Source organism: Physcomitrium patens, chromosome 2 (assembly GCF_059467195.1).
Source record: "Physcomitrium patens ecotype Gransden chromosome 2, ASM5946719v1, whole genome shotgun sequence".
NCBI classification, from domain to species: domain Eukaryota; kingdom Viridiplantae; phylum Streptophyta; class Bryopsida; order Funariales; family Funariaceae; genus Physcomitrium; species Physcomitrium patens.
Genome location: NC_143411.1, coordinates 6258570 through 6271292, shown reverse-complemented (window position 1 = coordinate 6271292; position 12723 = coordinate 6258570). Strand labels below are relative to the sequence as shown.

Here is a 12723-nt window from a genome sequence, read left to right as displayed (position 1 = left end):
AAATTTAGGTGTGATGAGCTCCTTATCAACCAAGTTTGTATGAAAGAGTGTCTAATATTTCATACCATGCTTTTGCAGATTATTTTAGTCCATAAATAGAATTTGAGAGAAGACATACTAGATCTTCTTTGTTGGAGATTATAAATTAAAGAAGCTACTTCATAAATATGTATTTAATCAATTTACTATTTAAAAAAATATTGACATCTACATGAGTTAGTTTCTATCTTTTAGTAGCAACAATGGCTATAATAGTCTATAAAATCAACTACTTGATTACTAAAGCAAATATTTCAAAGAAGTTGATTCTATGTTCTTAATAATCTTCTTGTGCAATTAAGTGTTTTTTTAGTCTAGTAAGAATTGAATTGAATTGAATTGATTGGTTTCCTTTTGAATATCCACTTATAAGATATTGCTTGTATACTTAGGAATAATGAGATTAAATCCTGGATTATTGATTTTTATTTATTTTTATGAATAGAATGTTGTTTTTTTTTTTTTTTTTTTTTTTTTTTTTATAGTAGTATGCCAATCAGGGTGAACTAAGCATTTGGCTAGTGATATATTATCACTCACAGATTCATTTATTTCTATTGTATAAGCATCATTTTTTTTTTTATTATTATTATTAATAAATAGATATGATAATCAAAAAGTTATATGCTAAGATATGGATTAAAAGAAGAAGTATATGAAGATTTCAATATATGGTGCAAATTGGCATGACCATGTACAATCCATTCTATAAGCTTAGAACATAGGTTTTATAGTTTTAGGTCATTTATATTTATAATATATACAAAAATTAGTCAAAACATAATATTTTGTAACCACAATATAAAAATATTCTTATATAAATTACATACTTTATTTTCTAGTATACAATTATTTAAACGTTGATTTATGTATATGTATATATATATGTATATATTTTATAATTTGAAAAGCCTTATGTCTCCTAAACAAAACACTTATTAAAATTTTAAATATATCACTAGAATCACAAGTATTAAAAATAGATGGAGGATTCAACTCAAAACTTAAAAAAGATAGTAAAAAAATATCAACAAAACAAATACAATGTTTCAGACCTTTTATTAAAAAATAAAAAATGAAAAATTATAGAAAATTCTAAATCCATCATTCAATTTATAGATTCTAAAAATAAGAAATAACTTAAATAAAAAATTACAAAGAAATAATTGTTTACAAAGGCAATTAAAAAACCAAAATAGTTAAACCCTCAATATCTATAAATCTAAAATTTAAAGGATTTTTTTATTTTATTTTTTTATTTTTTAATTTCAACTTTAATTTTTTTTAGCACTACCTAAGTTGTTATCTTTAAACCTAGTGACTTTAATTGAATAGTTAATTTACTTACTTAAATATTGTTTTTTGTATTTATTTTAAAATCAAGATTGGTCTTTATTCAAAATCACTTATATATGTCTTATATGTTAGTCATACCAATTGGATTTAATTTCTTTTTATTAAAAGTAAATTATTTATGGTGATATTTGAATTAGTTATTTTTAAATATTTAATAAAATTTTATTTTAGCACTTAAAATCCTTTATATTTGATGATAATTTTTTACATCATGTCTATGCTTATTGTTAAAAATTGTCTGGTTAACTTTGCAAGTTATACCAATCAAGCAAGTTGCATTAAAATTACAAATACTTAACCAAATTTGCATATAATATTATTTTTTTTGAATTAATTTAGAAATTTTATCTTTTTTTTTTTTTTTTTTATTACTTAGACTCTTCTTTGTTTTCTTTTTTTTTTAAAACAAATTCTTCCAACTCTAAAATGATAGAATCACAACAACATATTTTTATTTTTTTATTTACATATTTTTTTTGTAAAAAAATAGCATCCTCCTAATATTTTGTTATTACTTAATATTAGGAGGATGTTTTTGATATAATTATTTTTAGAAAGTTTATTTATTTTATTTTAAGTATTATCTATTATCATGTCTATTACTTAAACATCTAAATATTATATCTTCTTTTAATAATAAATTTAATTCTAAAGCTGGATTTATATTTTTTTTAATCTCTTAGTTTAGAAATTTCTTAAAATATTTCTTGTAGTTTTAGTTCTATCAATTAGATTGATTTAGGTCGCAACAATCATGCAGAATACCTTTTTTGTCTCAATGTAGTTGAAAATTATTCTTCACAAGCTTCATAAAGAACTTTTCTTTTGTTTTCAAAAAAAACAACTTAATATTTTTAGAAACTATAATAAAATATAAAAAAATTCAAGGACATTCATACAACAAGTTATAATTTGGTTAAATGAAGAAAATTAGTATCCTTTTCAATTTAATTTGGATAATATTTCAATAATTATTGATATTAATAATTATTATTTTTTTAATTATTCATTATGAAAAATTCATGTAAATTGAGTATACATTGAAGTTAATTGGTCAAACATGTCTAAAACAATTTCATAGTAAATGTTAAACATAGTTAAGATAATAAATCATCACTCATGTACAAAAATCATTTATAGAATTCTTCAATCTTTCTATTTAATTTTTTCTTTATTTTTCAATAGCAATATATATCTTCTTGTATGTCTTCTTTTCTAGCTTTTGGAAAGTGATATAAAGTACTACTTGAAATAAGAATTTTTATAATTCTTATTTTCTATTTTTTTAATGTAATCCAAAATATATTTATAATCTCTTCTTTATTAGTCTTTTTATTTAAAAAGTATTATTCATGAACATAATGATGAAAAATAAAATATGAAATCATAAACAAAATAAATAATCATTAAACATAAACTTGCACATTAAAAATCTTTTATTAGAATTTTTATAAAATTTCTTGAAAAAAGCTAAAATATGAAATATACTATGTTATAAAGAAACAACCTCTATTCTCTCTACCAAAAGATGGCTTTAAAGACTATCCTAAATTTCCATCTTTTCTCTTAGAACGTTTACAAGAGAAGAAAGAAGACAAAAGATGAAGTGTTCTAAATAGCAAGCAAGTCTCTTATGATGCATTTGTAATTAAGTAAAGATAATATAAGACATAACTATAAACTATGAAAAGAAATGTTTGGATTAGAATTCTCTTTAAATATCTCATAAGATATCACCTTTTCAAGTTTTTTTTATTTTTTTTTATTTTTTATTTTATTAAATTTATCCAAATTTAAATTGATAGGTAGTATGTTAAAACATGTGGAGCATACTTAGGTAAAAAACAAGGCATTGATAATCCATATTTTTTGGTTTAATAATATTAGATGTTTCACATTAGTGTTAAAAAAAACTTAGTATTGTGTGTAATTCATGTTTGGTATTAATGTCCATTTAGAGTACTTTGCAAAATCTTATCTTAGATGTTCTTCATCTGCCTTATTCTCAAGTCAACTATTTTTTAGATTTATCTTTTTCTAGTTTTTCTCTTCCACAAGTTTGTGATGTTTGGGATTTATTGATTAATGGATTTCAGGTATTTTCTATATTTATTAAGATTTTTATGTAAAACTTTTACCAAAGGTGCATTTGTTGTGCTGGATATATTGATTACAACTTTAAAGCATTTTTAAGTGTTTTCTTATTTGATCCGTTCAATACTGTAGGCTTTTCAAGACAATTCTTATTCAATCAAGTATGTCTTCTTTTGTGGTCTACATCTTTCACATCCATCAGTTTTATTTTGTGTTGCAATATACTCCTTGCAAGTCACTTAATTATATATGTTTACTTGTATTAACCTTTATAAGTACTATTCTTTTTAATTTTTTCACCTCTTCTTTTGACAAATTGAGAAGAATATTACTAAAAAAATATTTAGATCCACAATTTTCACATCAACTTTTCTATCTTGTTTTAATGTTTTAGATACAAAATGCATTCTAATATTTTAATTAAGTTACAAGCATATGCTTAGGACATTGCATGCATTGTCCTTAGAATTTATGTTTCATTATATTCACTAAATATTAATATGTAATTGCAAGCTCTTAGTATTAAACAACTGTTACAATTAGATCAAAGTTGATTTTGTGGTACCACACAACCTAATATAAACATGATTGTCAATTAGTCAACTAGTGAAGTCTACCTTCCTTCCTTCCTTCGTAGGATATTTTACCCAAATTAACATAGCTTGCATTTCTGTGACTATCCAAATTGTACTTATGCTACACAAAAGATCTTATTTTGCTTAAGAGAGATTTCTATTGAATGCATTTGGCTACGCGTTGTTCTGTGTCCTCAGTGGTACATGTTTTTACAGTCGAAGTCCTTGCTTGTGCAGTTCAGAAGCCTTCCAGATCAGAAAAACACAAATCTGTGTGCCGCTTACCGCTCACCACATAACGAATGGAGCAAAGTACTTCAAAATAGTTCTCAAATGTTGCTTACCATACTTTCCTAGCGTTTTTTCCAAGTCCCCTGCAAATGTGGTGCTAAAAGCAGGTACGTCACTCGTGTGCAGCATCACCTATCGTGATGACGGAACTGGCTGTTGAAGAAAACAGTTCATGGTATACATGCAAGAGCTGAAAGTGCGTAAAAATCTGTGTATCTATCAATCCCCCAAAAAATATCACTGGGTTGCTGCATCTTAATTAAAGCTCGTTTGAAACGAACTACTCTGTTTAAACTACTGCTTCACGTGTCACCACCGAACATGTCCTCCACGGCTCCTTTCCCTCCAAGCTCTTCCTCAGCAGCTCTTTTCATAACAAGTGCAGCTCTTACAACATTACCTCTGGTTAGAAGTCCGACCTGTGGCATCAATGCAACAAGCACTTCATCACTGATGTAAAACTAAGTGCTCTATACATTCTGCCAACTGGGTTGAACTGAACACATGAGGCAACGGTTTAGTGATCCTATTGAATTTGGATCAACTTATATTTACCAAGACTCCTGAAAATGAGAAAGTCAACCAGAGGTTCAAGAATCCTTAGTCCAGGACAAACCTGAAGAATCTCAAATACACCTATCTGCAAATGAATTGTAAGGTCCAATGCCAATTCCACCTTTTCTAGACATGTCACTCGGAAGTCATGAACTTTACATAGATTCAGAAATCGGGGACTCACCAATTTTCCATCATCACCAACAACTGGCAAGCGCCTAAACTTGGTATCAAGCAAAACCCTGCATTTCACATCGTAATAAAAATATGCTTTAGAAACCTCAGCACCCTCACACGGATTCCATGAAAGCCTACAATGTTATGTAGGCAAAGAAAGGAGCAATCATACCAGTGCCGCATCGCGCGAGAGCCAGCGAACGTACCTTGCTGCATCTTCAAGGTTGGTCTGCTCGCTAACAACAAGCGGTGATGGGGTCATCACATCTCCTACGGTCTTTCCATTAGTTTTAATCAACAGCTTCTGGATCTCCTTAAAAGCCTAAGGAAGCACAATCCTCATGTAAGTTGAATACATTGATCCGAGATCTTTCCTGGTACATTGTATACAATCGGTAAAGCCGTGGTAATATTTGTGAGGAGGTGAATGAAAAAAGGCTTTGCAGAACTAACCTTCCATGTCCTGCCAGCTTCTGGAAATAAGCTAGTTTCAGGTTGTCTTTGTCCTGCCAACCAAAGTATGTCCAGTCAATAAAGCGCTTACTAGAATCTGGGAGGATGCATCCCAGAACATCCATCTGAACAACCGAAGTATAATTTAAACAACAGTAATGTGACCAAAATGACTAGAACCACCCACTAGTTGATCACGTACAGATTTACCATGGCTAGATCGAATGTATCACATCAAACCAGTGTACTTCTGCGAAACTTTAACTGAGTCAGTCTGTTGGAAACCTGATATTGAGTCCAGCGCCAACAAGTCGTAATCGGAGACAACCCCCACCTACGAGCAACAAAATTGAAAAGGATTTAATCGGGACATATACAATTTAATAACAAGCCGTTAACTAAACATGCAAACCAAGATAGTACTACCCATGAAACTCCTTCCACGAATACAAAGACACGAAGACAATAAGCGGGAGTTGATAATTTAGCACCATACTGAAGTCACTCAACCGAACGTTGCAATTTGTACGCGCCAAATAATGCGCAGAAGCAACCTTAATTGATGTTGAGAACTATGCAGATTTAAGAACGAATCTAAAAGTTTGGGAAGCTCAAAAAAAGTGAAAGCTTAGTCACGCCGACGCAACAATCAGGTTGATGGTGTTTCACCGTACCAACGCTCCAAAATCATCAATCACGGGCATGCCAGTGATTCGCTTTTCAACAAGCACTTCCAATGCTGCCCAGAGCGCGTTATGAAAGTGTTAGAAAGGGTTCATACATACGACATCCAAAAGTAGGTAAGAGAACTCCTCACAAGCATAGCATCTTGCAACGTGTGAGATGTCGATTGTTATTTTCTCAATCTATTAAATCTTTGAACATAAGAAAGCATGAAGAACGCTCTGCAAAATAAAAGAGTGACGCTCCATACCTTCATCAATAGTAGTGTTCACTGTTGCACAATACAATTCTGAAACAGGAGTCATGTAATCTCCCACGGTGTATGTTTCTTGCTTTTGCTGCACAGCGTATCAGGTTCTTGGTAAGCAACGTTCTGAACTTTTGACCTGATCCACTCTGATCAAAATCGATAATGCAACAGCGTCACAAACAATAAATCTACCACAGGAAAATAACGTCAACCGCGCTGTATAGTAATCCCAAGGTTTCGAAGTAGCTACCCAACTTGGGATGACACTTAGACCCCAAAACGACCTGCTGCACCTAGAGATCGAGAACGTAACCCTACTTCGAAAGAAATCGTAAAATTTGTTTAGGTAAAAACTAAAGCTAAGTTCTAATGCAAATGCCAAAAACCTGAACAAATGCTTAAAATTATCCATAATTCAAGTAAAATTTTCCAGTGTACAGGGTAGCTCCGGTTAACGACAAAGAAGATAAACATGAGCCTCACTCTAATATGTCCTTGAGCCAAAAGTCGGATATAAGAAGTGTAACAATGTCCTGAGTTTAGACCCATTACTGCGAAATACAGTCTTCTTTCAAGAAAGTAATCAAAAAACGTATGGCAACCTCGTCGGATGGACCTCATTTCTTTGAGTACTAAAAATCATTTTCAACCACCAAAGCACCACCAGGTCCGACGCAAGATTCAGCAAAATTTCGCTCTAAGCATTCCGTGTATGCAGTGAGTTCACATCTAAGAATTTTAAAAAATATAATAATAATCTCGAAGATGGAAAAAAACGCTTTAAATTCCTATCATGTAAAATACCAAACACGAAATCTTGATTATCACCCCCAAACAAGCTGCCTTCGACGGTCAAATTCGTTGTGTCGAAATGAGCTGAAAACAAAAATTAAAATAAAAGAAAATAAGTGTTATCAAGCAACTTCCCAAGAGGGTATGATGTTGTCAACAACAACACACATTCTTGTCATTTGATATCCTACGAATGCAGAGTTCAGCATAAAAATCTTCCGCAAAAATCATGCAAACCGCGAGAGAGGGAGGAAAAAAAAAAAAAAAAAAAAAAGGAAAAAAAAAAAGGAAAAAAAAAAAAGCCACAACTACCTGAAGTACTGAGAGACAGCTTGACGGGAGGCTAGAAATTGACAAACTGACGCAATTACGTAAACCTAAATGCATCATGGCAAGAGAAACCAACGTACAGGAGTAGGGTTTTCCGTCATCGTACTCCGCGGCAACGGAAAGCTAGATCCCCTAGACCATACATGAACCGGCACGGGAACCACCGAAGTGCCTGCCACATTAGATGCGCTCTTCCGGTTCGACACAAGCACCAGCTGCGGTCTCGCGGTCGACGAGGTGCAAGAACCCGCGTCCTTTCGTCCCACAGTAGCTGCCAACCCCACTCCCGTACTCGAGGCCACCAACAAAGCCGCCATTTGTTCTCCTCCGAACAACAAATCCACGAACTCAAACTAACAATTCAGCCACACAACAATATATATATATATATGGTACGAAAAAAATATCAGCTTCTGCGTGCAACAATGAAATCTACAGCAGTGTTGATTGTGAAAAAATCATGTTCTCTCTATCTCTCGCGATAACCACTCGACTACATCGCGGAGCCTAACGACAGCCAACTTGCAAAGGAGCTCTGCTTCATGACAGCCAGTACTCTTGTTTATTTCACCAAGTGGATCGGCTTTTCCTCCTAGATATCTCCAATCCAGGGTATCACAACCTAGGTTTCGTGACGAGGTATCAGGACAAGCCGACTCCTTTCCAATTTGGCCGGGTATGGTATCCCGTCAGGTTCTCTTCCTCCGACTCGAATGGACGAGTTGTCAACCCTTCCTAGCTCTGATCCTTCCCGGTTATCAACCTAATCGTCATTATCGAAATCAAAGTAAAAGCTAAATTATGTCAAAAGCAAAAGGTTCATTCTTAAACTTAATACTGCTACTACTACTCCGTGTTAAACTTGCCTTCTCCACCCATCCTTTACTTTATGGCCATTGATGGATACACAATAGATTTTATACATATCTCAATTCTCTTAAACACAAAAATCCATTATTCATCATGAGTCTCCATTTAGAATTTTTGAAGTAGAAATATATAATCTAACTAATGTGAGAGTGTAGTTTCCAACTTATAGATAGCAATGTGATAGATGGATAGAAATTGGCTACTAAAAATTAATCTTTAGACTAAGCACAAGGAATTCTAAATTTTAAAAATTAATGTTCATTGTAATAGGAAGATCAAACTAGCTCAAAAAAATTCTAATTTGCCTACTTCATTTTGTAATCCATAAGTTAGGATTGATAAATATGATGTGAAGGAAGTTATCTAATATTAAGAATAATCCAAGATAAAATAGAGTATCTTGAATAAGTCAAAAAAAAATTTATTATTGGTCCAATCAAAATTAGAATTCTTTTAAGATGAAGAAAAATACACTCACAGTATTATAAAGATTTTTAAGGTTAAGTCCATATTTTAAAGAATAGAACTATTGGTGAAGAAGAAGAATTCTACTTCTTACTCTCATAATATTTGTTGTCTTGATAAAAGTCATAATAGAATCTTTGCCTCCATCAAATGATAATTTGCTAGGTAGTATTCAACTTTTGGCCAATTATAGGGCTAAGTTTGTAAATTCTAAGAGTAAAAAGCTTCATAGAGTAAATTCTATAATCTTTGAATGTTAAAAAGAGATTAAATTCACAATTAATATATGTCTAAGCTTGTTGACAAAATATTATAACAAGTGATATCAAGCTTTGTTAAGCAAAGACATAACAATGCTTGTCTCATCTTTTGAAATCACTTTCTTATTCTTGTACTTTTCTTTTCTTTAATTTTCATAAGATGAGAAAAAGATGCAGCTAATCTATTATATATCATAGCCAAGAATTATAGGATAAATTAGAATATATGATTAATAAGAATTCAATAAAAGAAGTAGTCTACATTGAATTGGTATGGACTAATCGATTTGCTTAGTTTAGTGAAGACTTCAAAGTGGAAGTAGAAATACATAAAGCTTATGATAGCATGTCTAGATGGTGATGGTAGTATCAAATTGTAACAATAAGAACTAAAGTATTATTTGTTTTTTTATTCCTAACTTTGTAATTATTAAATACTTAGATATTGAAAAGATGGATAGGTGGTCAATAGTCAATGTTGTATTGCTACCAAAGTTTTGGATGATTTGTTCAATTCATGTTTTTAGTGTATGTTATATAGATTTGAATGGTATTTTGACGTTGGAGCAAATTTAAAAGTTAGAAGAAGAAATGAGAGAATAGCAGTGGAACCATAAGGTTGTGTCTTTGAATGGTGGTGTAAAGATTGGAGTATAAAGAGATTAGAAATTTTAGAATTATATTGTTTAAGGATCTATAGAGGTCAAATTAGCATGTTTCTCTAAAGGATTTTAGAACTATCCTTGTTAAGATTATCTAACATTACAATCTTGCATTCAATACACTATTGGCTTACAAAAAATAATGTTACTTGTGTATATCTTTTTTTTCCAAAAAAGATATTGGATGCAAGTATAGTAGTTAAAATAGCCATTTATAACCAAATTCTATTTCTTTCATCTTAAAAACATAAAATTTGATCTTTGGTAAGTCAAGAATTATGAGTGTATATTTTCTTGAATCAAATATGGATATTAAATGAAATCTAATATCCCTTGCAAGTTCTACTTGTGGAGTATTCTTTGCCAAATAGAATAGAAGAAAAGAAGAAAAAAGAAGGCATAGAATTAGATAATAGTACAGTTCAACTAATAATTAATTATTGCAATCAATTGAAAACATTAATTTCACTAAAAAAATGATTGTTTGGTGGATTCAATTCAAGGTCCATCTTTTTTTATAGGAAGAAATTGTTTGACAAATGAAGGTGAGTGGATTTATTTATAATGTGTTGATTGACTTCTAAGATTTACACACTTTTGTTGTACTTTTGTATTATTGGACTTTTTGTATAGTTTGAGATACTTACTAAGAAGCATTGATTTTAAGTGACTTCATTAATAGGAACACTTTTATAGTATACAAATTTTTATATTTTTTATTATATTACAAAAAATAAATTTAAAGATGAACTAAATATAAATCATTGCAGATTCAATGCCCAACTATTTACAATGTAATAATTTGATTGTGAGGCCTAAGCCTTCAAGTATGGTTATTAGATTGAAAGAGATTCATGATAATTTTTTGTAAAAATTATTTGTTAAATTTTTTTTGACTTTATTTTTTTATCAATCAAAAGCACCTTAATTATTCCATGGCTATGGAAAATAGTACATCAATCTCTGAGAGCAATATTTTAAAGTTTAAACCATCAAATCTCTTATATCCTAAATTAAAAGGATGTCATGTATCAAAGATATGAATCAAAATAAGATGAACCTTAAAACACTCTTATATAACTCAAAAAGAATAAATACTCACTTCAAAAATAATATAATATTAAGACTAGAATGACTATTGCCAAAAACAAAAAAAAATATAGATTCTTGAAACTTTCTTTATTCTTGTCATTACCTTTCTTAATAAAATAAGAAAGGTAATGACAAGAATAAAGAAAGTTTCATTCTTGTCTCCATATATACTATCTAATCATGAATTATGTAACAATATTCTATAAAATCTCTCATATGTGTCCAATTATGAGATATATATATCTTAACTTACAAGGTTAATTTCCTATGTTTATGCTACATAATTAGCTTATTCTACAAGCTATCAATAGGTTGTTGTGATGTAAGATAACTAATAGGTAAAAGAGTGAAGAAAATTTTATATTTTAGAAGATCTTATTTCAAAATATTATAACAAATTATCTTAGAAATTTAGATAATAGTCAAAAGATAATAAATTAAAAGTATAAATATTACCTTTTTATAAGATAAACTTTTACTTATTTTATAGGACCATAATTAAGAAAAAATGAGGTAGATTAAAAAAGTAAAGAATACATGCATAAGTAAGAGAGAATTAAGAGTTGATTTTAGCAAAAAATAGCTTAAGAAGAAAAAAATTAATACCCGGAGAGGACTAATTGTCAACTTGGATCAAAATTAGACTCCAAGGCATAAAACTCCACACCTACAATGACTCCAAAGTTTTTTTTTCAAATCAAAGAGTGGAATTTGGAAGAAAACTTTATAATTTTTTTTATAGTATTGGTTTTAATTGATTTGAATTTTTAATGTCTTTATAAGAATTTTACTAAGTTGAAATAGTTATGGATGATTCTAGATTTTGTGAAATAAAATAGAGTTTATAATTTGAGAAATTTTGTGAGTTTTGAAAAAGATCTACATATGAAATTTTGTAGAATTGTGAATATAATTGTACTAAATTTATATTATGAGTTTAAGCATAATCAAAAAATTGAATTAGAGGCTATTAAAATTCAATTAGATTAGGATCTTTGAAATTGGATTTTTAGGTCTAATAAAGTCATCTAAGATTTGCAAATTTTTTTAAATTAGATTGAAGTTATTTTCATCAAAATTAATAGTTTATTTTACTTCTAATACTTATGCAAAATTTAAGAGAAAATTAATGGTTCAATTAAAAATTATTACTACTAAAAAATCAACATTAAGGTCAAAGATAGGGGCCGGAAAATACCCAAGTGGATTATGATGTTTTTTTCTTATTTTGTTAGTTCAATTTTCTTCAAATTTTTTGTGTTTGTTGTTAATTAAGAAATTGAGAAGTATGTAAAATTTTAAGCACGATCAATAGTTTAATCAGTAGATATTAAGGTTTTAAGACTACTTTAGGATTGATAGAAATTGATTAGGTTTTGATTAGGATTTAATTAGAAATTGATTAAGATTTAGAATTTGATTAAGATTTGGTTTAGGATAAAAGATCTAATTAGAGTTGGTTTAGGTTTTAGAATTATTTTAGGATTTTTTTAAGATTCTTGTGGATTTCTTTAGATTTTTTTAGTATTTTTTAAAGATTTTTTTTTTTTTTTCTTATGATTTCTTAAAAAGTTCTTTAGGATTTTTTTCTATATTCTTTTATAAATTATTTGAAAATTTAATTGAATTTTATCAATGTTTGATTATATTTTTAAAGTTTTAATTTTTATTTTTATATGATTCTATTAGAATTGTTAAGAGTTGTTGTTACAAATTTCTTTTACCTTCTAGAATCAAGTGTCCAGTATATTTTCAAGCGAGACTTCACATGATATAAT

At 29.4% G+C, this 12723-nt stretch overlaps 1 protein-coding gene across 2 annotated transcripts; it reads right to left on the bottom strand.

Annotated features, from left to right (window-relative positions):
* Nucleotides 1-4367: 4367 nt before the first annotated feature.
* Nucleotides 4368-8122, bottom strand: LOC112279009 (CBS domain-containing protein CBSX2, chloroplastic). 2 transcript variants are annotated; one of them, XM_024513038.3, is made up of 8 exons: nt 7677-8122; nt 6475-6562; nt 6215-6279; nt 5826-5874; nt 5541-5593; nt 5294-5409; nt 5095-5152; nt 4368-4774 (listed from the first exon to the last, which is right to left on the bottom strand). In XM_024513038.3, the coding sequence occupies exons 1-8, from the start codon at nt 7911-7913 to the stop codon at nt 4658-4660; spliced, it is 783 nt and encodes a 260-aa protein (XP_024368806.1). In that variant the 5' UTR covers nt 7914-8122; the 3' UTR covers nt 4368-4657. The 2 variants fall into 2 exon arrangements, with proteins under 2 accessions (XP_024368806.1, XP_024368807.1); XM_024513039.3 differs by having other exon boundaries at nt 7703-8122.
* Nucleotides 8123-12723: the final 4601 nt, after the last annotated feature.

What these genes read in the sequence shown, in the direction of transcription:
- LOC112279009 (XM_024513038.3), bottom strand. Translation starts at nt 7,913, where the DNA reads ATGGCGGCTTTGTTGGTGGCCTCGAGTACGGGAGTGGGGTTGGCAGCT. An exon ending in TGACGGAAAACCCTACTCCT is followed by an intron (nt 6,563 to 7,676) that starts GTACGTTGGTTT and finishes TACGCTGTGCAG; the next exon opens with CAAAAGCAAGAAACATACAC. An exon ending in TTGGTGATGATGGAAAATTG is followed by an intron (nt 4,775 to 5,094) that starts GTGAGTCCCCGA and finishes TTGATGCCACAG; the next exon opens with GTCGGACTTCTAACCAGAGG.